Source organism: Pimephales promelas, chromosome 6 (assembly GCF_988280905.1).
Source record: "Pimephales promelas chromosome 6, fPimPro1.hap1.1, whole genome shotgun sequence".
NCBI lineage: Eukaryota > Metazoa > Chordata > Actinopteri > Cypriniformes > Leuciscidae > Pimephales > Pimephales promelas.
The window spans coordinates 40,915,174-40,940,313 of NC_142774.1; the positions used below are offsets into that span (position 1 = coordinate 40,915,174).

The window sequence follows — 25,140 nt, forward strand, 5'->3', positions numbered from 1 at the left end:
TTTATTTCAGATTAAAATGAGCAGGAAATGAATACAGTCAGTGGTGTGTGACTGGTTTTATTTTGTGGTTAGTAATAGTGGAACATGTTCATAACTACACCTGTGGACCTATGTGAACTTCACTTCACCCAAATCACTGTGACACCCTGCTATTTTTAGCTAAATTATAATATTTCCCCTGTCTTTTTTACACGTTTTGCAATGCAATGCAAAGTGTTTGTTAATCGATAAAATGAATATATCGAGAGATTCTATCCATCCATCCACTATAGCATACTATTTTTATATTAATGGCATACTTTAAACGAATATACAAGCACAAACTACATCGAATTTCGGATTCTGTTGTGCAGCCGTGGAAAGAATAAACTATGCAGAAGTCATAGAATTAATTTTGGACACTTCATTGCATGTTATTTGCAATTAAATGACAATATAAAAAGTTTAAGGTTAAAGCATGACAGATGATTATTAAAACATAATGATTTAAAATGGACTTGTGGACTTAAAGTAAAACTTTGGTTACACATTTAATGTTAAAGTGTAATTATATATTTAAGTACTGAATAATATTACCGTAGGCTACTATAAGGTTAGGATTTGGTTGAGGGTTAGTTACATGTAATTGTGCATAAATTACTGGTACATGAAACATGTACGTAACAACGACACTGTGAAATAAAAAGTGTTACAAAAACTTTTAATTTTGACTATTAGAAAGTGCACTTTGTCATTTAAGGACAATTAAATGGCCTTTTATTTTAATTTATTATTTTTTTTAATATATTACATGCAAGTACAGTTTTTAAAATAATTATGCTTTTAGGATTTTATAAAGTTTTAGGATTCCATAAATTTGCTGATATATTTTTAAATATATTTCAGTACATTTTAATTCTACTTCATTAAGACAAACAAACAGGATTGGGGAATTCCAATTAATTTTAAATATGTGCCCTACCCTTAAACCGATCATCTTGAGCTGACCAGGCTCCCATTGGAGCGGATTTGAGAGGGCAGGCAAGTCATGTGGGGATCAGAATCTGAAATTTACCATAATCCTGGAGAGGAAAGGGGGGAGAGAGAGTAATTCCTGGTTACCTCTACAGAACGTAGCCTGGAGAGGTAGACACAAGAGCTTTAGTGTGTTAGCTATAGTCATAGCAAACTCTAAACACTCGTCTTGCTTTTGAATTATGGCCCAGGCCAAAAGTGATATGAATATCAACATGGAGATTTCTAACGGAGCTGTTATCCACTGTCCTGTAGGATCATGCATGGAGATGGAAGATCGGCGGACTGGGGAGGAAGAGGAGGAGGAAGATGAGGTTGAACTAGGTGAAGAGGTGGATGAGGATATGGACGATGGTGGAGAAGACAACGCAATGCCCTCAACAGATGTGATCATCCATAAAACAGAGCAAGAGGATTTAATGGAAGACATTGAGCACCAAGAGAGTGCGATTCTGCAAAATGAAGAGGTAAAATATGGAAAGATGGAGGACGAAGTGGACATAACAAGACCTGAGCTACCAGCTGAACTCTCAATTACAGCACAAACACAAGTTTCGAAAATGCTGGAAACGCTGTACGAAGATGAAAAGGAAAGCGATGAACAACAAGCGCAGACTTTGAGCGCAAGGAAGATGGAGACACAGGAGCTTCTCCTCTCTGAGGTAAGACAGCTCACGTGTTGCCTCCTCGAGAAAATAGAAATAAAGTACAGAGATGATCAAATGCAGCAAGTAAAAAATGAAATAGTTTTGCATGAAGAGGGTCTACAAAAAGATGTGGATGAAGAGCCACGGATGGTTTCTACCAGTGAAGCAGATTCAAAAGAAAACTTTCAGAGTCTTGGGGAAGAGGAAGAACCAGCGACATTTGAAAACACTGGCGAAGAAAAGTCTATGACCGAGGCGCCTTTATTTGAGGACTGCAAAGCAATTGGCGAGCCAATGCACACAAATAATGATGAAGAAACATCCACCATTAACAAAGCAGCAGAAGAAATGGCGATTGACTGTATTGCAAAAGAACAACTATCTCAAACTGATCTGTTTGGTGGGACCGTAGAGGAGACGGTCCAGAATTCAAATCCCTTGGCGGAAAGCATCGTGCAACAACGTGAACGATTAGAGAGGCTGCAACAAGTGATGGGAGACACCGATCCAGAGAACTGTGAGAGAATAGTGGCGGATACCCAATCAGCCATTGCCAATGGACCTGAGGAGACAAGAGGAGATAAAGAAATGGATAAAGAGGTAGAGGGCATAGAAATTATACAAAAAGGTGTAGAGATTACCAAGAAGGAGGAGCTTTCTGCAGAGGAGGGAAGCTGTACAGAGGTAGAACAGCCACATAAAGCACCTGAGATTGTAGAAGAGGGGGCATGTAAGGAACAGCCAAGACACGTCAATGAAGAAGTGCCAATACCTGTAGAAGAGGGGGCATGTAACGAGAAGGAACAGCCAAGACACGTCAATGAAGAATTACCAATATGTAACGAGAAGGAACAGCCAAGACAAGTCAACGAAGAAGTGCCAATACCTGTAGAAGAGGGGGCATGTAACGAGAAGGAACAGCCAAGACAAGTCGACGAAGAATTAGCAATACCTGTAGAAGAGGGGGCATGTAACGAGAAGGAACAGCCAAGACAAGTCGACGAAGAATTAGCAATACCTGTAGAAGAGGGGGCATGTAACGAGAAGGAACAGCCAAGACAAGTCGACGAAGAATTAGCAATACCTGTAGAAGAGGGGGCATGTAACGAGAAGGAACAGCCAAGACAAGTCAACGAAGAAGTGCCAATACCTGTAGAAGAGGGGGCATGTAACGAGAAGGAACAGCCAAGACAAGTCGACGAAGAATTAGCAATACCTGTAGAAGAGGGGGCATGTAACGAGAAGGAACAGCCAAGACAAGTCAACGAAGAAGTGCCAATACCTGTAGAAGAGGGGGCATGTAACGAGAAGGAACAGCAAAGACAAGTCGACGAAGAATTAGCAATACCTGTAGAAGAGGGGGCATGTAACGAGAAGGAACAGCCAAGACAAGTCAACCAAGAATTAGCAATACCTGTAGAAGAGGGGGCATGTAACGAGAAGGAACAGCCAAGACAAGTCAACCAAGAATTAGCAATACCTGTAGAAGAGGGGGCATATAACGAGAAGGAACAGCCAAGACAAGTCGACGAAGAATTACCAATATGTAACGAGAAGGAACAGCCAAGACAAGTCAACGAAGAAGTGCCAATACCTATAGAAGAGGGGGCATGTAAAGAAAAGGAACAGCCAAGACAAGTCAACGAAGAAGTGCCAATACCTATAGAAGAGGGGGCATGTAACGAGAAGGAACAGCCAAGACAAGTCAACGAAGAAGTGCCAATACCTGTAGAAGAGGGGGCATGTAACGAGAAGGAACAGCCAAGACAAGTCAACGAAGAAGTGCCAATACCTGTAGAAGAGGGGGCATGTAACGAGAAGGAACAGCCAAGACAAGTCGACGAAGAATTACCAATATGTAACGAGAAGGAACAGCCAAGACAAGTCAACGAAGAAGTGCCAATACCTATAGAAGAGGGGGCATGTAAAGAAAAGGAACAGCCAAGACAAGTCAACGAAGAAGTGCCAATACCTGTAGAAGAGGGGGCATGTAACGAGAAGGAACAGCCAAGACAAGTCAATGAAGAATTACCAATATGTAACGAGAAGGAACAGCCAAGACAAGTCAACCAAGAATTACCAATACCTATAGAAGAGGGGGCATGTAAGAAGCAAGAACAGTTTAACAATGAGAAACTGGAGGTCATAAAGGGAGGTGACACTGCAAAGGAACAGCGAAGACAAATCAAGGAAGAAGAACCAACAACAATAGAAGAGGGGGTGTGTAAGAATCAAGAACAGCTCAGCAATGACAAATGGGAGGTTGCAGAGGGAGGTGACACTGCAAAGGAACAGCGAAGACGAGTCAAGGAAGAAGTGCCAAGAACAATAGAAGAGGGGGCGGGGAAGTGGCTAGAAGAGCTTAAGGCTGTCATTGAAGATGAGCCAAGAAGGAAAGCCCAGGGGGGGCGAAAAGTGGCCATGCCTGCCTGGTTGAAGTCCAACGAGAGTTCAGATGCCTCTTTCCAAGATCCAGCGAAGCCCCTCGGCAGTCAGATCAGAACCATGAGCATGGGCAGTGAAGGGGAGGTGAATATCAAGGCCAAAGGTCAAGAGGTCACCATGGTGAATGGCTTCCCTGGGATCCCACCTGCCGTAGTTCAACAAGAAGAGGTTAAAACATTGGGAAAACTGACCAGGATGGCGACTCCAGCTCAGCGGGATGGCGATCCTCTTGACCAGCAGATCTCCCTCTATGTGAAGGTATTCTTATAGACAGATTAGAATATTGCCATTTGCATTGGAGTTTTAGAAGGGAAATGAGTCACATGGGTTTGATATCCACAGGTTCTGCTCAGCAACGTTGTAGTTTTGACCATATTATGATCTGCTGTAGTCAATATGCAATATGGAAACTATCAGAAACGTTAATAGCTATGATTATTGTAGTACATTTTACAGGGAAGGCAGAATTTTACATGCATATAACCTGTCAAAAAGGAGATTTTTGTAGAATTGCTGAGAGAAATGAAGTCTTATTTTAAAAATGGTAATGATAAGGCTGTCTTGTTAGCCATGCACAGTTTCCTACAATGACAGCATGTCCTTCTGCTCAGCAGATGGTGTTACTATCGCCAGCACTAATTGCATTAGTGTCTTTGCTTTGCTGGTCAGTTGGTCTGCTGTCATCCCGTTTCTAGAAAACCAGAATGCAATTCGCAGTTGTAGGCAATGTCACTTCCATAAACATCCATGTACGATAAAACGGACGTAATATATTAAGACTTAATGTTCAAGAAGTAGGTGGAGCCTGACCTTTCCAACCATAATTCCAACCCTGTTTGTGTTTTATAAATGGTTGTTGCTGGTGATATAATGCACTTAGTTAATTGAGTTATTCTCAGCAGGGTGTTGAGCTGATTGATCGGCGAGCTAAAAGTGTACACGATAGACACAACTTGTTTATAGATAGATCACAAACATTAGGAAAGAGCTGGCTATAGGTATCACTTTTGCAATAATCTTACTACTAATCTACTGTGTTGACTATAGTGCAACATAGATGTGTACGGTGTTAATTTTGTATTGTATTCTATTGCGTTCTATTGTATTCTATTCTATTTTTCTATGGACTTATATATCCTATTTTTCGGATCAACGTATTGCCAGTTTTGTAACCAAGCAAAACTACAGTAATAGTTTTTATTTTATTTATTTATTTTATTTTTCTAATCATGGAATTGCCTGAACAAAGCGCACAGCCAAATTCTTGTTATATGAAGGAGGCTGAGCAGCGGGACGTTAAGCCTGGTAAAAATGTCCTTAAATCCACCCGTATGTTTCTGCAGAGCGAACAGTAACAAAGACGCCCTTTGTGCAAGTTGCTGTGGAACACAGTAAAAAGTGCAACTCCCACAGCCTTTCTGTACATTTCACATCACAAAAGTATCATTTTGTGTCTCATCATCAGTTTTTATGTTGTCGTAGTTTTGCTGTGGTAAACAGGATCGAAGTGATGATATGCTCTGTTTGTTACTGTGCCTCTCATTCAATGATAAACAGCTGATTTTTATTTTGTATTGGTTTTTGGTGTTTGTATTTGAATACCTGTTGCCTCTATGAGAAGCTGAAGTGTAGTGGGTTAATCTCACAGCATTCCTCTAGTAATCTGATTTAGATGTTTGTTGGTCTGAGTCGGCTGTGAGAAGGATCTGAGGTTCGGAGTGTTTGGGGGGTGGAGTGGCTCCGCCCAGTCATAATATGATTCCTGCATGTGCAAAACTCACCATGCATGTGGTTGCCAGGATGTTCCTAATGGTTGCTAGGGTGTTCTGATTTAGGACTTTGCTGTGTGGTAGCTATGGGGTATTCTGGATAATTGCCAGGGTTCTCTGTTTTTTAGCATTTAGCTATGCAATTGTTTGGGTGTTCTGAGTGGTGTTTAGCATTAGCACATTGCTATGGGGTTGCTAGGGTATTCTGGATTGTTGCTATGGTGTTCTGTATAATTGCTAGGATTCTCTTATTGTTTTTTAACATTTTGCTGTGCAATTGCTATAGTGTTCTGAATGGTTTTTAGAATTGTTGAGTGATGTTTGGCACGTTGCTATGGTGTTGCTAGGGTGTTCTGTATAATTGCTGGGGTTCTCTGTTTTTTTGGTTGGTTTATTCTGAATTGTTTTTAGAATGTTGCTAGGGTCTTCTGAGTGTTTTTTAGCATTAGCATTGCTATGGGGTTTGCTAGGGTATTCTGGATTGTTGCTAGGCGGTTTTGAATAATTGCATGGGTTCTCTGATCGGGTTTTTGCATTTTGCTTTGTGGTTGCTAGGGTGTTATGGATTGTTGTTAGGGTGATCTGGATAATTCCCGGGGTTCTCTGGTTTTTAGCATTTTGCTATTCGGTTGTTAGTTTATTCTGAATTGTTTTTAGACTGTTGCTTAGCATTAGATTAGCATGTTGATTAGCATTGCTATGGGGTTGCTAGGGTAATCTGGATTGTTGCTAGGGGGTTTTGAATAATTGCATGCATTTTGCTTTGTGGTTGCTAGGGTGTTCTGAATGGTTATTAGAATGTTGCTAGGGCGTTCTAAGTTGTGTTTAGCAATAGAACGTTGCTATTGGGTTGCTAGGGTATTCTGGATTGTGTTTAGGATGTTGCTCTGGGGTTGCAAGGGTATTCTGGATTGTTTTCCATGGTGCTCTGGATAATTTGCTATACGGTTGCTAGGGTGTTATTAATGGTTGCTAGCATGTTTTTTAGCATGTTGCTATGCGGTTGCTAATGGTGTTTAACATGTTAACTGCTATGCAGTTCCTTTGGTATACTAGATGGTTGCTAGACAGCTGTTTACCCACAAAATGTGACATAAATTATAATAATTGAATACTGATGTGCTTCTATTCAAATGTATCTTATGAAGTCATGTTTTCGAATGTCTAGAAGCTTCACTGCCCTCTACTGGTGTAATATGGGTCTGTTTTACTCTCATGTCCTCATCCATCTCTCGATAATCGGCCCGACCTCACATAATCATTCCACAACCTCCAGACTCATAAATACAGTGACAGTAGTAACTCGATCCCTAAGGCCCTTAAGAACACATGCAACATGGAAATGTAGTTTATTTGTAGATCGTTGTGCAATGTTAGATTGTACACTGGAAATCATAATAGCGATTCCCAACTCTGCAAAAGTCTTTCATGACGCACGTCTCATGAACGGCTTCTCTATCGCTGATAACAATGAACAAATGTCTCAGTGTCTCAGTGTCCATTCGTGTTTGACCGTGTTCTCCAGCCCAAACACCCACAGAACACCAAATGTAATCAGTCATCATTCTGGAAAGACTTTTCCATGCATTCAGAGAATTTGCTTTGAGAAAGCATTCTGCATTCAATATTATGAGACATGTGAAAGCATTTCACCATGGCTTGGTTTGATGTAGCAGCTAAAAAATTGGGATTTCCTAGCATTGAGCTGTTTGTCAAGGTAAGACGTTCTCACATTAAACCTTTGAAGAAATAAAAAAAAAAAATTTCTTGTAAGATGATGACACAATATACATCGTTTTTGTGCAGTTGAATTTTAAGGTTTATTCAACTGGCCTTTTTTGTGTGCTATCAATTAGAGCTTTGCTTGTATTAAAGCATTTTCCCAGGCAAAAAGAAACATTTATTAGGCCAATCACATACTTGTCTGAACTATTTGTGAAATCAGTTATACTTTATTTCAATAGTGCACTTTGGACGTTCTACTAACTTTAACTTACAACTACATGCCAACTTACTCTCATTAGTACTAGATTGTTAGGTTAGGGTTTGGGTTAGTAGAATAAGTTGGCATGTTGTTGACTGTAGCAAAACAGTAGAAAATCTGTTGAGGAGCATCAAAATAATGTGTTAGCATATATATATATACAGTATATATATATATATATATATATATATATATATATATTTAGAAAAATCAGCTGTGGTTGCCAGAACTTTACCCTCAAAAATATGGTATCAACATTATTGGTTTTACAGACTTAACTTAAAATTTATAGTCATAAACTGTATTTCATTATCTTATATAATGTTAATTTACCAACCTATGGCGGTATTAATATCTCTTTTGTACTATCGTATTACACTGACAACCAACAATCATGATGAGTCACGTGATCAATCAAAGCTCATTAAGCAGCTCTTCCACAAGAGTAGTTCACTTTAAAAAAAAAAAAACTTTTGCTGATAATTTACTCGCCCCCGTGTCATCCAAGATGTCCATGTCTTTCTTTCTTCAGTCGTAAAGAAATTAAGGTTTTTGATGAAAACATTCCAGGATTTTCTCCATATAATTGACTTCAATGGGAACCAAACGGTTCAAGGTCCAAAAGACAGTTTCAGTGCAAACTGTTCAAAGGGCTTTAAACAATTCCAGATGATGAATAAGGGTCTTATCAAGCGGTTTAAAATCTCAAAGTCAGTTTAAACTCATTGCTACACTTGTGATGTAGTTGAAATACTGATGCATGTTGTGTGTGTCCCAGGCCGGCAGTGATGGAGAGAGTCTCGGGAACTGTCCGTTCTCTCAGAGACTCTTCATGATCCTCTGGCTGAAAGGAGTCATCTTCAACGTCACCACTGTGGACCTCAAGAGGTGAAGCACAACATCCACACACACAGATTTCACCATTATGATTCCCAACAGGATAAAATGTGACTATTTTTCTTTCATGATTTTAGGCTTCTCTAAGATATTTTGCTGATTTAACTAAATCATATAGAAATTGTCTATACATTGGGATCTTATTTAATGCCATTAAGATCCATAAATAATGATTGAAGTTCCATTAAAATCTAAGATTTTTAATAAAGAGAGTGTTATTTTGGTGTTATATATATACACACACACACAATTATTGTATTTATGAACATTTTTAATTGGCTTTTATTTTATATTTTCAGTTTTAATATTCATTTTAGAATCACATTTGGGTCCGTTTAACCAGGAAGAGGTAGATCAAAATTAAATATATATATATATATATATATATATATATATATATATAAAATCCAAGGTTTTTAGTGTGAAAATGAACCTTTAGATATGTGTCATTTTTCCCTAGATTTTTTTTATTAATAAAAAACTTCAGATAAGTGAATGCATTAAAATTATTCAGTTTTTTATGTTTAACATCTATGAGATGTATTATTTTATAGAAGTAACTTGAGAAAAAACAATTTTATTCTTATATATTAAATGTCCATATTATAATAAAAATTATCATAAATATTGTTAAAAAAAATCTTGCATTGTTCATTTAACATTTCTTTTTTTTTAAAGAAGTAGAAGCATGGTAAAAACATGGCAACATTTAAAACTTTTAAACTTTTGCACATTCACACAAGCACCGAGATCAAACAAACCCAAAATTGCAACAGGTCTATAGAGTTTTATTTAAGTTTTATTAATTATTTAAGGGTTAAGTTTGAGTAATTTTGTAATGTGCTTTTGTCATTTTGATTATTATTATTTTACATTTCCATTTAGCTTTAATTTATTTTCATTTGGTTTTTAGTGATTTTAGTATCTCAATTTTTTTATTTCACATGCACTCTAAAAAGGCTGGGTTGTTTTAACCCAACTTTGGGTCAAATATGGACAAACCCAAATGCTGGGTTCAAAATGTAATTTAAAAATTTAACCCAATGGCTGGGTTTGTCAATATTTGACCCAAAGTTGGGTTAAAACAACCCAGCAATTTTTAGAGTGCAGGTTCTGATTACAAGTTAGGGTTAGGCACTTAATTTATTTTTATTCAATTAACAATGTTTAATAGTTTTAGATTTCCTTAAGAATAACCTTGCTGACGAAGGGTGGGTTTGTCGATCCGCGTCTCACAGGAAGCCTGCAGATTTACAGGATCTCGCTCCGGGAACCAACCCTCCGTTCATGACCTTCAACGGAGAGGTTCTGGTGGACGTCAACAAGATCGAGGAGTTTCTCGAGGAACGATTGGTCCCGCCACGGTACTTTCTATATCGGTTCACTTCCCATTTCTTTCTTACTTGCCTCAGATAGGCTACTTCAAGGGTTAGTTCACCCAAAAATGATATTATGATGTCATTAATGATGACTCTCCCTCATGTCGCCCTCAGACCTCCGTACATCTTCAGAACACATTTAAGATATTTTAGATTTAGTCCGAGAGCTTTCTGTCCCTCCATTGAACATGTGTGTAACGTTACGGTATAAAGACATCATCAATGTGATATCAGTGGGTTAGTTACAATGGTTTGAAGCATCGAAAATACATTTTGGTTAAAAAAAAAAAAAAACTACGACTTTATTCAGCGTTGTATTGTCTTCCGGTTCTGCTGTGGATCCACGTTCAGTGACGTAAGGTCTGATGGGCTTGGGACGAAATGAGGGCGAGTCATTAATGACGTAATTTTCATTTTCGGGTGAACTAACCCTTTAAAACGAATCTTTTTTTTCTTTTTTTTGTTTTTTTTTGTAGATACCCAAAGTTGGCAGCAAAGCATCCAGAATCCAACACAGCGGGAATAGATGTATTTGCCAAGTTTTCTGCCTACATCAAGAACCCTCGTAAAGAAGCTAATGAGGGTGAGTTTAATGGCTTTTAGTAAACAGATAGTCCTCCTTTTCCTCTGTAATTGTGTTTTATTTGGGGTTTTATGTGTTCAGGTCTGGAGAAAGCTCTTCTGAAGTCCCTGAAGAGGTTGGATGAGTATTTGCAGACGCCGCTACCCGAGGAGATTGATGCCAACAGTGTAGATGATCATGAAGTGTCCACACGGGGATTCCTGGACGGGCCAGACCTCACGCTGGCCGACTGCAACCTGCTCCCCAAACTACACATCATGAAGGTGCGTCTTTCCTTTCCTTCACACTCAAAACATCTAATCAATCTCTGTTAAATCTTAATTTTAATCGCACTGAAAAGTTGAATTGAAAAATGTAGGCTGCATAAATGCATACATTTGAAATATTTAGAGTGCTTTATTACAGTTTTTGTGGGAAGTATTAAAAAATAATATTGATTAGTTAATTTTCATCTGTGTGCTATTAGTTCGTTCTTTGTTAGTTAATAATAGTTAGATTGTTAATATTGTGTTACTTATTGGTTCTTAGTTATTCATTAACGAAGGAACTGTATTCTAAAGTGTACTAAAGAAATTTTCTCTAAAAGTATACTAAAGATAACCAAAAATCTCAAACGCTTGAAATGACTTTAGTGTTTGGTTGCACAAATCATGACTAGATCAAATCAACTTTATTAGTTGAGATAACTTATTATTTTGAGTTTCTGATGGTTAAATTAATCTCCTTCATTGAATTAATTCACTTTTTCCAGTTCAATCAACTTAAAATTTTAGGCAACCCAGGTTACTTACTTTTTTAAGTTAAACCAACAATATTTTTTTACAGTGTAGTAATCACAACTTTTTTTCTTTTGTCAAATCAATTTAAATAATTTATTTAGTTCAGATAACATGTAATTTTGAGTTTCTGATAATTAAATCATTCTCCTTAATTGTATTAACTCACTTTTTCCAGTTCAATGAACTTAAAATTTTAAGGCAACCAGGTTACTTACTTTTTTAAGTTAAACCAACAATATATATATATATATATATATATATATATATATATACATACATTTATTGACTCACTATGTTTTGGATGGGTGTTTATATGTTGTTCTGAATAGTTACTAGGTTGTTGCTAGGCAGTTGCTAGGTGTTCTGGGTGGTTTCTTATACTGGCCCAAGTGAATTCGCCCAATTCTTCTTTTTACTCAGTAATTTAAAATGCATATGCTGCATTTTATATGACCGATCAGTTTAATCACCTGCACACTCTTGTTTGTAGATTGTTGCTAGGAAATACAGAGGTTTTGAGATTCCTGCTGAGATGACCGGAGTTTTGCGATATTTGAATAACGCCTATCAGAGAGAAGAGTTCATGAACACCTGCCCTGCGGACCGCGAGATCCAGTTCGCTTACCTGGACGTCGCCAAAAAGATCAAATAGTTCAGGATGACCAGACAACTAGTGCTAACTCGTAGTTCTGTTGTGAGCAATGTCATATGCTTGTGCGTGTGTGTGTGTGTGTGTGTGTGTGTGTGTGAATGCACTCACTGGTGGAGCTGCATTAACACTGCGGTGTATTGGTCCTAAATTGGTAGAAAGGCATCAGTTCTCCTTAAATCATTGGCAGGACCAGAAAAATAGTATAATACCAGACACAGAGATAAAATATTCTGTCTATTAGCACTTAACATAACTTCATATCTATCTTATCTGTCTCAAAAAAATGCTGGGTTGTTTTAACCCAATTTTGGGTCAAATATGGACTAACCCAAACGTTGGGTTAAAAAACATAATTTATAAATTTTTTGACCCAAATTTGGGTTGAAACAACCCAACATTTGTAAGAGCATTTCCCCCTCCCAGATGATATAGATAGACTAGATATGGTATATTCATAATGTTCACCATGGCCTTGGCCAAAATTGATCTCATAATCATTTTTAAGCTATGGATCTCAATATTTTTGTTGTTTATTTCTTAATTTTTGCTTGTGATTCTTCTGGTCAGGCCAGTATGTGTACACATACATTTTATATTTACATTTTATATCTAAAATAATAATAATTATGGAAAATCGTGTTCATTATTTACAATCTCATGAAACTCCCCTTTTATATCATCACACTAGGCTTTATTACACAGGTTGATGTTCGTTTGTTTTTTAAATGAATTACATTTCTAGGTAATTGTTTTGTCTTTCCACGCTTATGCCGAAACTGCTTCATTTATATTTGATTGTTTTTATCAATGCATAGAATTTGTTAAAACATTCTATTTATGCAACTTTGTAACCTTGCATGAACGCCTTATGACGCCTCATATTAAACGAATCAGAATTCATCAAGTCTTCATGGGTTTTAATTTCGCACTGATCAGACAAAACAGAAAGGACTCAATGAAGCTGGTGGTCTCCAAGTTTCATCGTGAACTTTGACTTGTTTTCGTGTCTTTTGTAGGGACCCAAGCAACAGCGATAGCAATCAGATCAATTAAAGGATTAGTTCACCTCAAAATGAAAATTTCCTGATAATTTACTCTCCCCAATGCCATCCAAAATATTCATGCCTTTCTTTATTCAGTGGAAAAGAAATTAAGTTTTTTGAGGAAAACATTTCAGGATTTTGCTCCACACAATGAATGGACTTCAATTGCCAGCAACATAGTTGTGCACACTCTAACACAGTGAGGCCAGTCTCAACAAAGCACCCATCACACGTCCACTGTCTGATTTGTCATTTTGCAATGATCACCGAGAGAGATATCTGTAGAAAAATAAAGTTCTCTTTATTATCACAGTATTTTTGCATGCTTTGTCTTTTTTATTGGAGCTTGCAACAAACAAAGAAGATGTTGCAGACCGAAGGTTAACAGGGTTTCGTGCACAAAATCAAGGGTACACACGTCACAGGGGTCAGAGGGGTCAGTCATGTTATTGGTGGTCCATTGAGAAGAGTTTAAGCATCTATGTTTGAGAACAGGATTTGTTGCTTGGCATTTCAAAGGTTGCTGAAGCTCAGTTCTGAGAGCAGTACTTCCAGAAGCACACTGTGTTCGGAGAAAGATAAATAGTAGTTAACGTATGGGTATAACATGACATTTTGTGATCCAAACCAGCTGGTCAGCATCATACCTCTTTTGTTGGTTTTCTTAGCCGATGGAAGAGACTTTTTAAAGGCTTTTCCGTTGAGTTTGGGATCCGTGTGGTCAGTGCTAGCCTTGGGTGAAAAGCTCCCACCGCTGTCTATAGTGGTCGCTGTGGTGGCTTTCAGGTTCCCATCTGTCACTACCTGCTGGTTAGAAAATATTATTTGCATCATAAAGCTCAATTTGAACTTTAGTGTATATGCGCGAGATTGTTTTAGGAACTGAACGTACCATTTTGTTCTTTTTCCCGGTTCCTCGCCCATTGCTATTTCCTTCACAAAAAGAAGGGGGGAAAAGCCAAGATTTTATATATATATATAAATTGTTTGTTTGTTTGTTTTTACAAAGGTTACGATTTTTTAAAAGGTTTTTGTGAAAAGTCTCTTCTGCTAACCAAGGCTAAATTTATTTGATTTAAAATACAGTAAAATTGTGAATATTGTGAAATATATATAAAAAATGTTTCTTATGTAAATATGTAAAATAAAATAATCCTGTAAAAAACACGGTAAACTACTGCCATCTATGGTTACCAGCATCATACCGTAAAATATGGTGTGTTACTGTTTTTAAAATTAACTGCTAAATACCGTTTTGTCAGCAATGCAGTTAAATTAGTTATATAATGTAGCTGACAAAACGGTATTAAGCTGTTAATTTTAAAAACATTAAACTACTGACAGCTGTGGTTGTCAGAATCATACCGTAAAATATGGTGTGTTACTGTTTTTAGAATTAACAGCTAAATACCGTTTTGTCATCTACAGTATGACTACAGTAATTTAACAGCTTATACAGTAGCTGAAAAAACGGTATTTAGCTGTTAATTTTAAAAACAGTAACACACCATATTTTTACGGTATGATGCTGGCAACTAGAGCTGCCAATAGTTTACCGTTTTTTGACGTTTTTAAAATTAACAGCTAAATACCATTTTGTCAGCTGCCGTGTATAACTAATTTAACTGCATATACTATAGCAGACAAAACGGTATTGAGCTGTTAATTTTAAAAACAATTAAAGCCATATTTTTACGAATCAGACCACAGCAAAATGAACAGCTAAATACTGTTTTGTCAGCTACATTATATAACTGATTTAACTGCATAGCTGACAAAACAGTATTTAGCATAATATTATTATTTTTTTATTAATATTAAAAACAGTAACACACCATATTTTTACGGTATGATTCTGACAACCACAGCTGTCAGTAGTTTACCGTATTTTTTATAAAGAATAATTTTACTTTATTCCTGTGATAAAAGCTGGATTTTCAGCATCATTACTACAGTCTTCAGTGTCACATGATCCTTCAGAAATCATGTGATGATGATTTGATGCTCAAGAAACATGTTGAAAACAGCTTAATATTTTTGTGGAAACCATAAAACATATTGGTAGGATTCTTTGATCAACAGAAAGTTCAAAAGAGCAGCATTAATTTCGAATAGAATATTTTGTCAATCAATTTAATGCATACTTGTTGAATAAAGGAATAGAAATCCAGCAGCACACCTCTGGTTATGATGGTGATTCGATGGCTCAGTGTGCTGTTCACTAACTTGTGCAGCTCCTCGAGTGCACTCAGCATCTTCACCAGCTCCTCTCGAGCATCCGGATCAGACTGGGATTGTTTGTGTGAACCAGTCACCGCTGACAGCCGGGACAGTCTGATCTTCTCCGTTCTCCTCTGGGGATCGGGAGGACTGGTTGTGCGGTCTGTCCTCGGAGATGCATCACTCGGCTGAATCTCCTCGTGTCCATCAGAGAGGAGTGTTAGGGTCTTAAACAGATCATTGAGACCTGTGTCTAAGGTTTTGTCTCTGGCGTTTGGGCCACTCGTCGCTGTGATTATTTCGTCTAATGCTCTCATTGCTACAGTCTTTCCATCTCCGTCGGGAAATGTCGTCATTGGTCGGGTCCTCAGTAGCTTCGCTCGAGCCGGATTTATTTCATCCACGCCGGTTCTCCTTGGATCTGGAGGGAAATAAAAACAGTCTTTACTTCCCTACACTTTTCTTCATGCATACCAAGAACATTTCTATTATAAAAAAAAGCGTTTTCCATTATAATGGAAGGTTCTGTTAAAGTTTCTTCATGGAAAGCCGTTATTTTTAAGAGTGTATTGTGATGTATCGGCCTATCCGAGTGAAACGGCTTCACAAACAAGAACAAATGTGGGCGGGGCTTGATTTGGTCCATGGGGAATTGATTGGTGGTTTGCTATTGGTGGATCTCATGTGAGTGACAGGTTGCTCCGCCCTTGTCATCAGAAAAGAAAAGAGTTTTAGTTTACCTCACACTCTAAACAATGCTGGGTTGTTTTAACCCAAATTTGGGTCAAATTTGGACAAACCCAAATGTTGGGTTGAAAATGTAATTTCAAATTTTAACCCAACTTCAACTTTCACTTTCAACTGTAAATTTTTTTAATTGCATTTTTAACCCAACATTTGGGTTTGTCCATATTTGACCCAAATTTGGGTTGAAACAACCCAGCATTTTTTAGAGTGCAAGGGCATTCAAGATGTAGGTGTCTTTGTTTCCACAGTAGTTTCAATTTTTATATTTTTAGGTCAAACCGTTCATGTCTATCAGTCATATAATGGAGGTCTATGGTCACCACCTCAAAGAGCATGCACAGAGAAGTCCAGATTAAACATGTTTTAATGACTCGTAAATGTAAGTACACATTGATGGCCTAAGACACGAAACGAGTGGTTTGTATGAGAAAAACAAACAGTATTTATATCATTTTAATCTCTTGTAACCACAGCCACGTCCAAGTGATTCGTGCTCGTTTCGTGTCTTAGGCCATCAATGTTTACTTACATTTACGAGTCATTAAATCATGTTTAATTTGGACTTCTCTGTGCATGCTCTTTGAGGTGGTGACCATAGACCTCCATTATATGACTGACAGACAAGAACGGTTTGACCTAAAAATATCAAAACTGAAAATACTGTGGAAACAAAGACACTTATCTTGGATGGCCTTGAGGGAAGCTAAAACATACCAAAAATTAATTTCAAAGTGAACTATCCCTTTAAATATTATGAGTGCAGATGAGTTAAAAATAATAATATTGTGCACGGATTAATAATAAATACTGCAATATTCCATAAAAAAAATAAGAATTGGGAAATTATTGCTCAATGCAACTTAATTAGTTTCAGCTACACAAATGTGTTTGCACGCCTCTAAAATCCCAGTTTATGGTTGGTACCAGAATGATGCATCCTTCTGTTCTCTGAAAGGGTTTGCCTCATAAGTCCTGTTGACACAGAAGTGTTCCCACACCCATAGAAACAAGTCAATGGGAAATGCCAATGCACTGAAACACCCTGAGAACCTTGAAAAGAGAGACATTCCCAACATCAAACATCCCTTAAAGGGCCTTTTCTTGGCTTGGACAAACGACATAACGGATGATAAATGCGTCTTGTCCGAGGAACGTTCGAACCCGTCCTTCATCATCATTCTGATCTTATAGGTGGACGCTGACAAATGGCTCGTTCACACTCATGTAAACACATGTGGAGCCGCTCGCTGCCTGCATCCATGTTGACCGAAGTCTTGGGGAAGTCGGAGAGTTGCTTGGACGACCGGTTCGGTGACGTCGTAGGTGCGTATTTTGGACATTTGTAAACTCTGAACTTGCCATCACTCCATTAAAAACACTTCGAGGAGCTCTAGATAAAATAAGAGTGGTATTATCCCCTTAATCCAAGGTGATTGTGACCACTGTTGTGCATGTGGTAATAAATTTGCATGACTCATCAGTGCATACATTCACTTAGTGATTTACAGTATGCATGCACATTTAATAACTTTGAGATTTATTGTTGCACGGTGACGATCCAGGTCAACGGATTCTGTAAGAACATTAACCTAAATGTGATCCGCCGGGACCTAATGACCTAATTCAAGCTTTACATAACCCTACTCGAAACTCCTGAGCCAATTTTAGCAGGAGTACGAGTCCAGAACCTGAATGTGGGACGACAGATTTAAGGTTTGCACACACTGGACGTGCGGACAGCACAAGACCAATAGAGAGCACAAGAGCCGGCGCCACTGGACCCATTCTCTGAGTCTGTACACTTGACAACCACCACAGACATCACACACAGGTGAACAGGGTTATATCAGCATACGTTTCACACGCTTTCTTAAATATTAAATATGCAATAAAGAATTATCCAATTAAATGTGCACTAATTTGCATAAATGCCCAGAACAGAAACCTGAACATTGGATTTAATTTTCATTTTGGTGACCAAAATGATCAAATATTATCAAAATTTGAGCCAATATCTACAGAAGCGTATATTGCTTTCACTTGAAGAAACAAAATCAACTCTGTTTTTCTGAATTAACGAGTTAATTATCTCAGAATTACGAAATAATTTTTCATGGAAAAAAGTTTTTGCTCTGTTTTTCTGAATTAATGACTTGATTATCTAAAACAATATGAGTATAGTCCATAAAAACAGAGAGAAAAAAAATCAAGAAAAATATATCTCATACTTCTGAGATAATTAACTCGTTAATTCAGAAAAACAGAGAAAAAACTTTTTTTTTTCATGAAAAATATCTCATAATTCTGAGATAATTAACTTGTTAATTAAAAAAACAGAGCAAAAAAAAATCCATGAAAAATTATCTCATAATTCTGAGATAATTAACTCGTTAATTCAGGAAAACAGAGCAAAAACGTTTTTTTTCCATGAAAAATGATTTCGTAATTCTGAGATAATTAACTTGTTAATTCAGAAAAACAGAGCAAAAACTGGGTTTTTTTCCATGAAAAATGTCTAATAATTCTGAGATAATTAACTTGTTAATTCAGAAAAACAGAGCAAAAAAAAATTCCATGAAAAATGATCTCGTAGTTCTGAGATAATTAACTCATTAATTCAGAAAAACAGAGCAAAAACGTTTTTCCATAAAATATGATCTCGTAATTCTGAGATAATTAACTCGTTAATTCAGAAAAACAGAGAAAAATTTTTTCCCCTAAAATATGATTTCATAATTCTGAGATAATTAACCCATTAATTCAGAAAAACAGAGCAAAAAACGTTTTTTTTCCATGAAAAATGATCTCGTAATTCTGAGATAATTAACTCGTTAATTCAGAAAAACAGAGCAAAAAACGTTTTTTACCATGAAAAATGATCTCGTAATCCTGAGATAATTAACTCGTTAATTCAGAAAAACAGAGCAAAAAACGTTTTTTTCCATGAAAAATGATCTCGTAATTCTGAGATAATTAACTCGTTAATTCAGAAAAACAGAGTGTATTTTGTTTCCTCAAGTGAATGCAATACGCTTCTGTAGATCCACATTGACTGATATGACAACTATTAATTCCATTGCTTCTGTTTTTATTCCTCCGAAGAGAAATGCATCTGAGACAAACAAAGTTGATGCTCGAAACGTTTATAACTCGTTAAGACTTTTGCATTTGTGAGTGTTTGCAAAGTTGGGACCACAAGGAGATAAATCAGCGTTCCTGAAGCTCAAATAGACAGCGTAATGCCAAGGTCAAGAGTTCATTTCCCTGCTGAATGCACCAATATAAGCATGAATGGATCAAGATATTATAAACATTACCCTCGTGACTTTCCGAAAGCTGCTTTAGAGTGACGTGCTGTCATGAACTAATCAAATGTGTGCATTGGGGGAGCTGGTTTTGACCCGTCTTACCTCCATCAGTGGGTTCTCCAGGCGTCATCGGAGCAGCATCCAGGACCGAAGCGACAGTCAGCAGAGCGACTGTGGTCAATACGTTCAACATGTCCGTCTTAAACATCTCAATGACCTGAAGGTGAGACGTCCAGCTACCAAACGAATCTAAACCGATGCAGTCTTTGTCTTTGGGTGGATTCATACACCTGCCACACTCTTTTACACGGATGCGCCTCTAAGATGAGAAGGCTTGTCAAGTGTTTTCTCTACCGTCACCTCACGTCCACCAGCTTTTAAATCCAGACACCCACACCGACACCGACCAATCAGGCCGCTCCTCCCTCCAGGCGCGGTGTGACATTTGGGGTTGTGTTTGGTGTCGGGGTCTCCATTGTGCAGGTGGCGGCAGGCAGTGGGCCCTTCTGCGTCAGAGGCCCTCGTTACTCCGGCCCCTGTGCAAACACATTAAGAAGTGCCTTATCACTGCTTACACAGCAGCGCACCCGATGACTTTATCCACTCCTCATCAGGGTCAAAAGGGCCATCCCCAATCAGGACGACGTTTGATGTGTGTGCCAATGCAAATAGCCTTCATGCATATGAGAAGAAATTAGCATGAGCTGAAGTGCGTTTGATGACTGTGATGCATTGGTGCATTTAAACTAATTATAAACTAGACATTAAAAAAATTACATGGTGTGTTTTTTTTTTATTAAATATTGAAGCGTTTTATAACTAAGGAGCGTTTTGACTCATTATATCAATCATGAATTTATAAATAGCTTATTTAGGATGATATCTGTATTAGTTTAGATCTGTTACATTTATACAAATAATTTTAATTACAGTATAATTTACCTTGTCCGTGATTTTTGAAATCGTTGCACCTATTTGTGTATATTATTATTGTATTTATTCATATTTTCAAATTAATTTTAAATTTTATTTAACGTTTTAGTGACTTTGTTGGGTGCTAAATTAGTTTAAAAATGAATATACAGCTTTAATTAATTTTATTTCAGTTTTAGTTATTTTATTACTGTAGCTTGAACATCAGTTGCCACATTTCTAATGTTCATTTAAGTAGTATTCATCTAGGATTCATGTAATATTTTCGGTTTATTTCAATTAACTTCAATTAGTTTTATTTAACAATAAAAATACTGCAGTATAAGTGAAATGTAATTTTAAATTACATTTAAAATGTTTATAGGTTGTTCTGAATAGTTGCTAGGTTGTTGCTAGGCAGTTGCTAGGTGTTCTGGGTGGTTTCTTATACTGGCCCAAGTGAAAAGAGTGAACCTTCAAATAAATTAAATGATGGCCTCTATAGTCCACAATTTTTTTTTTACATTTATGCCTATTTTATAGTCCGCATTATGATTTGAGAAATCATTCATATCTAGAATATGAGCAATAGTGCCATCTCACTGTAAAGAAATATTTTCAAGATTTGTTATCACAACATATTTTCTTTTGTCAAATCAACTTTATAATAATTTATTTAGTTGAGATAACTTATCATTTTGAGTTTCCGATGATTAAATTAATCTCCTTCATTGTATTAACTCACTTTTTCCAGTTCAATCAACTTAAAATTTTAAGGCAACCCAGGTTACTTACTTTTTTAAGTTAAACCAACGATATTTTTTTACAGTGTAGTAATCACAACATTTTTTCTTTTGTCAAATCAACTTAAATAATTTATTTAGTTCAGATAACATATAATATTGAGTTTCTGATTATTAAATTTATCTCCATTGTGTTAACTCACGTTTTCCAGTTCAATAAACTTAAAATTTTAAGGCAACCAGGTTACTTATTTAAGAATATTTTTTTACAGTGTAATAAAGCAAATTAGGATGCAAATCAAATCTGTAACGTTTGCTCGCTCCTGAACTTCTGGCAAGTTTTGTGTGAGAAAATGAACGTGTTCCTGCTGTAGAAAGTTAATGACACAGGAAGTGTCTGTTTCTGTTTGCTTTGAGCCGTGATGATGTCAGGAGAGCGGGACGGGAATGCGCTCAGAACAGATCAACGGGACTCAGTTGCTGGGAAGAGAGAAGCTAACCTGAGAGCATCCAGTAATTCATTACCCTTCAGGGCCTAAATACAGTCAGCACTTCTGTGATGAGAGCCCGCTTCAAAACTTGACAAGAAAGTCGCCTTTTCTTATTTGTTTGTAGTCAAAACCAGAACAAAACCCAAGAGCCTGTCAGATCAAGAACCAGCATTTTTGCCAACACATTCTCATCCCAAAAAGTCATATAACTGACGTTTTCGGACGTCTTTTGACCATACGTCAATATTCACCTTTTTAGGGCCCCCTTAAACGTCGCTAGATGGCGATCCCGGGCCGTCATACAACTGACGCTTTACCTTTAACGTCAGTTAGGTGACGGGTTAGGTTTAGGCATAGGCGGAGTTTGACATTCGAGCCAGGGGGGGCAAAAAAAAAAAAAAAAAACACATGCTAAATAAACACATATTTATTTTTATCCCAAGAAAAAACAGTAAAACAATACACTGATATTTTATTGCCTTTATTTCATTGTAAACAGCTAGAACTTCGCATTAACAGCCACTTCGCGTCGCATCTTCGTTATAGGATCATGAAATGTGGACCACTTTTGCACTGTTAAAATAATATCTTCAACCTTAAAGTTTTCTTTCCTTTTTTCAAAACAGATTCTGGCAATGATAATGATTAAAAAACTAGTTAAATTTCGCATTTATACTTCATGAATCATTGAAAAAGACACGGGATTAGGCTACCTATTGGTTTTGATGAGGGGGAAAAAAAAAAAAAAAAAACTTCACGAGTGCGGATTAGAACCTCGAACCTCCCGAGTCCTGGATCTGGACCATCACTGTATACACGAAAAAGGGAGTATACTTTATATACTCACTATACACATGAAAAAAGTGCTATACTCTGACATTGTGCTCATTTTTATTTATGCAATAAAGGGCGTATATACTTTATATACTCACTATACTCGGACATTGTGCTCATTTTTATTTATGTACATCAGGAGCTACAGAACATCGTCTTTCAAAACATGACCTACTCGAAAGAGAGAAAAAGAATGAATGCGTACCCAGCACTTGTGAAAATGCCCTTCCGAGTACGTCTCTGTCCTCAGCACATTTCAAACTGACGCCCATGCTCCTTATCGCAGAAAAGCTTCTCTCAGAGTTAAATGACACAATCGACCGAGTGAGCGATAACTGTTTAAAGAGATTGGGGTTGGCAGTTTTTTTACAGCTTTTTTAAGAAAATGCGATTACCCGTTTCAGCCACCGGGGGGGCAACGCTCCCCCTGCCCCCCCGCAAACTCCGCGCCTGGGTTTAGGGCTGGGGTAGAGTTAGGATCCCATAACCTCATCTACCGACGTTTAAGGGGGCCCTAAAAAGGCGAATATTGACGTATGGTCAAAAGACGTCCCAAAACGTCAGTTATATGACTTTTTGGGGTGAGACTGCGCTGTTTTTGCAGCATTCATGTTCCTTGCCGAGAGCAACAGAATTCACGTTTTACAATGTTTTATTGTATTATAGCAATTTTTTTTACATTTGTTTTTCAGATGGCCTTTAAATTGACATTTTCCCCGTCAGCTCACTAGGTTTGGTTTTAACCTCCTCTCTTGCTGAAGTTTTTCACTAGAGGTCAGTGTTGGATTTCCTTTAGCATGTTCTGTATCTGATGACAATTTCAGTGCTAGAAACAAGATGATCTGTTTAATCGTAATCATACATTGATGTTTTTCTTGAAGTAGGCTATTTAAACATATTCTAATCTAAACTGAAAACACTTGTCCATTCATACAGTGCTGCATTATTGTAATTCTGTGCATGTCATTAGTTGACTTATTCATTTTAGTCCATTTTAAAATGTACTTTCTATGGCTTACATTTATGTCTTTAAGTCGTAATTTTAAAATATTGTAAATTTGACCTTTAATCTTTTTCATTTCTAATCAAAAGTTGTTTTTTTTAAACAAATAATTCTTTATGATTCAGCAAGGATTGTATTCTCTTTATTGCGCTTAATCCTGTAATTGTGGACAAATGTGGGCACAGAGGACTCAGGTGTGATCCTAATTTTTATTTATTATAAATGTTATATCACTGTCTTCGATAAAGTTTTGTCTATCCATTTATGGTGTTTGTTTTTATTTTGGGGATAATTTTGAATTTATATACTTCAAAAAGTAACATATTTTCTATGTAAATTATGCTTATTTTTATGTTTTTTTTTTTGACTACATTAAAATAATTCCAATAAGTTCTTAGAGCTAAAACCTAAAGATGAAGTGACTTTACTGTCACCTGGTGTCTTATTTTGGCTTATTTTAAAATGCTCTAAATTACAGTTTTTCCCATTCATTTCTATGGGTGCCCATTTTTGACCCAAATACAAGATTAAGGAGGTTTTTTTCACCCACTTAACATTATAGAATTGAGTAAAAAACAATTGTGTGTGTTCAGGAGTGAAACTTAGGAAAAGTAGCCAAGTCTTGTACTGCTCAAATCAAGGGAAGTATTTTTTTTTTTTAAATAAATCAAAACTATTTTGCCCACATTTGTCTTGGTTTATGGATAAATTGACCAAAAGTTACATTTATTTTTTAAATAAATGCTGTTCTTTTGAACTTTCTATATATCAAAGAACCATAAAAAAATATCACAGTTTCAACAGACACATAAAGTTCAATTAAACATTGATAATAATGTTTCTTCATCATCAGATCATCATATTAGAGTGATTTCTGAAGGATCATGTGACACTGAAGACTGGAGTAATGATGCTGAAAATTCAGTTTTGATCACAGGATATAAATTACACTTTGCTATATTTATTCACATAGAAAACAGCTATCTAAAATTGTAATAATATTTCACAATATTACTGTTTTACAGTATTTTCTGATCACATAAATGCAGCCTTGGTGAGCAGCAGAGACTTCCTTTAAGAACATTAACAAATCTTACCGACCCCAAACCTTTGAACGCTAGTGTATATGAAAATATCACATTGATTAAGAAAGAAAAATGGACAATATTTTTCCATATAGACTTTAGGAAGAAGCACACACTCTGATTTTAGCACCTGATGAAGAGGATGAGAGTGTGAGCAGAGAGGAGATAAAGACGAGTGTGAGGCTGAGAGGAGGGAAGGGAAGGTCAGGCCGCAGAAAAGAGCGATTTGTTTTCAGTGAAACTCGAGCGCACACCCCCACTTACCGCCGGCGCAGGCTAGTGGAATCAATTACCACTTGTCAGGATGAAACCAAAGCCATGCAACACAATAAGGGCACGACCTAAGAATTTCTGTGTGAGCTGCTGTGCGTGTGTGATTGTGATTTTGTTGGTGACTTTTATTTGTTTGTTTGTACAGAGCAAGGTCCAGGCCCAAAATATCAATATATATGTATTTTATTTTTAATATTCAATCAATATTGTGGCTTATTTTTCTCTTTTTATAAGTCTGTGTTATGTAAATAAAAAGGTTTTTACCTTAGTAATTAACATGAAAATGTTAATCATTCAGTACACTGGTAAAAGAAATCCATCGTTTTTACAAA

The 25,140-nt window shown here is 36.8% G+C and overlaps 2 protein-coding genes across 6 annotated transcripts; one reads left to right on the forward strand and one right to left on the reverse strand.

The window, feature by feature from the left end:
• The first annotated feature begins 1,079 nt into the window (after positions 1–1,079).
• LOC120460502 (chloride intracellular channel protein 4) lies at positions 1,080–13,049 on the forward strand. 4 transcript variants are annotated; one of them, XM_089132575.1, is made up of 7 exons: positions 1,080–1,125; positions 1,270–4,364; positions 8,638–8,747; positions 9,995–10,120; positions 10,612–10,718; positions 10,800–10,981; positions 11,988–13,049. In XM_089132575.1, the coding sequence occupies exons 2-7, from the start codon at positions 1,278–1,280 to the stop codon at positions 12,147–12,149; spliced, it is 3,774 nt and encodes a 1,257-aa protein (XP_088988701.1). In that variant the 5' UTR covers positions 1,080–1,125; positions 1,270–1,277; the 3' UTR covers positions 12,150–13,049. The 4 variants fall into 4 exon arrangements, with proteins under 4 accessions (XP_088988701.1, XP_088988700.1, XP_088988699.1 ...); XM_089132574.1 differs by having other exon boundaries at positions 1,084–1,920; positions 1,954–4,364; XM_089132573.1 differs by having other exon boundaries at positions 1,084–4,364.
• Positions 12,565–19,980, reverse strand: urp2 (urotensin II-related peptide). Of its 2 annotated transcripts, none has more exons than XM_039648305.2 (5): positions 19,570–19,980; positions 15,372–15,833; positions 14,085–14,125; positions 13,840–13,996; positions 12,565–13,754 (listed from the first exon to the last, which is right to left on the reverse strand). In XM_039648305.2, exons 1-5 carry the CDS (start codon positions 19,751–19,753, stop codon positions 13,723–13,725), a joined length of 876 nt encoding a protein of 291 aa, XP_039504239.2. In that variant the 5' UTR covers positions 19,754–19,980; the 3' UTR covers positions 12,565–13,722. The 2 variants fall into 2 exon arrangements, with proteins under 2 accessions (XP_039504239.2, XP_039504238.2); XM_039648304.2 differs by having other exon boundaries at positions 13,840–13,999; positions 19,570–19,978.
• Between the last annotated feature and the right edge of the window lie 5,160 nt (positions 19,981–25,140).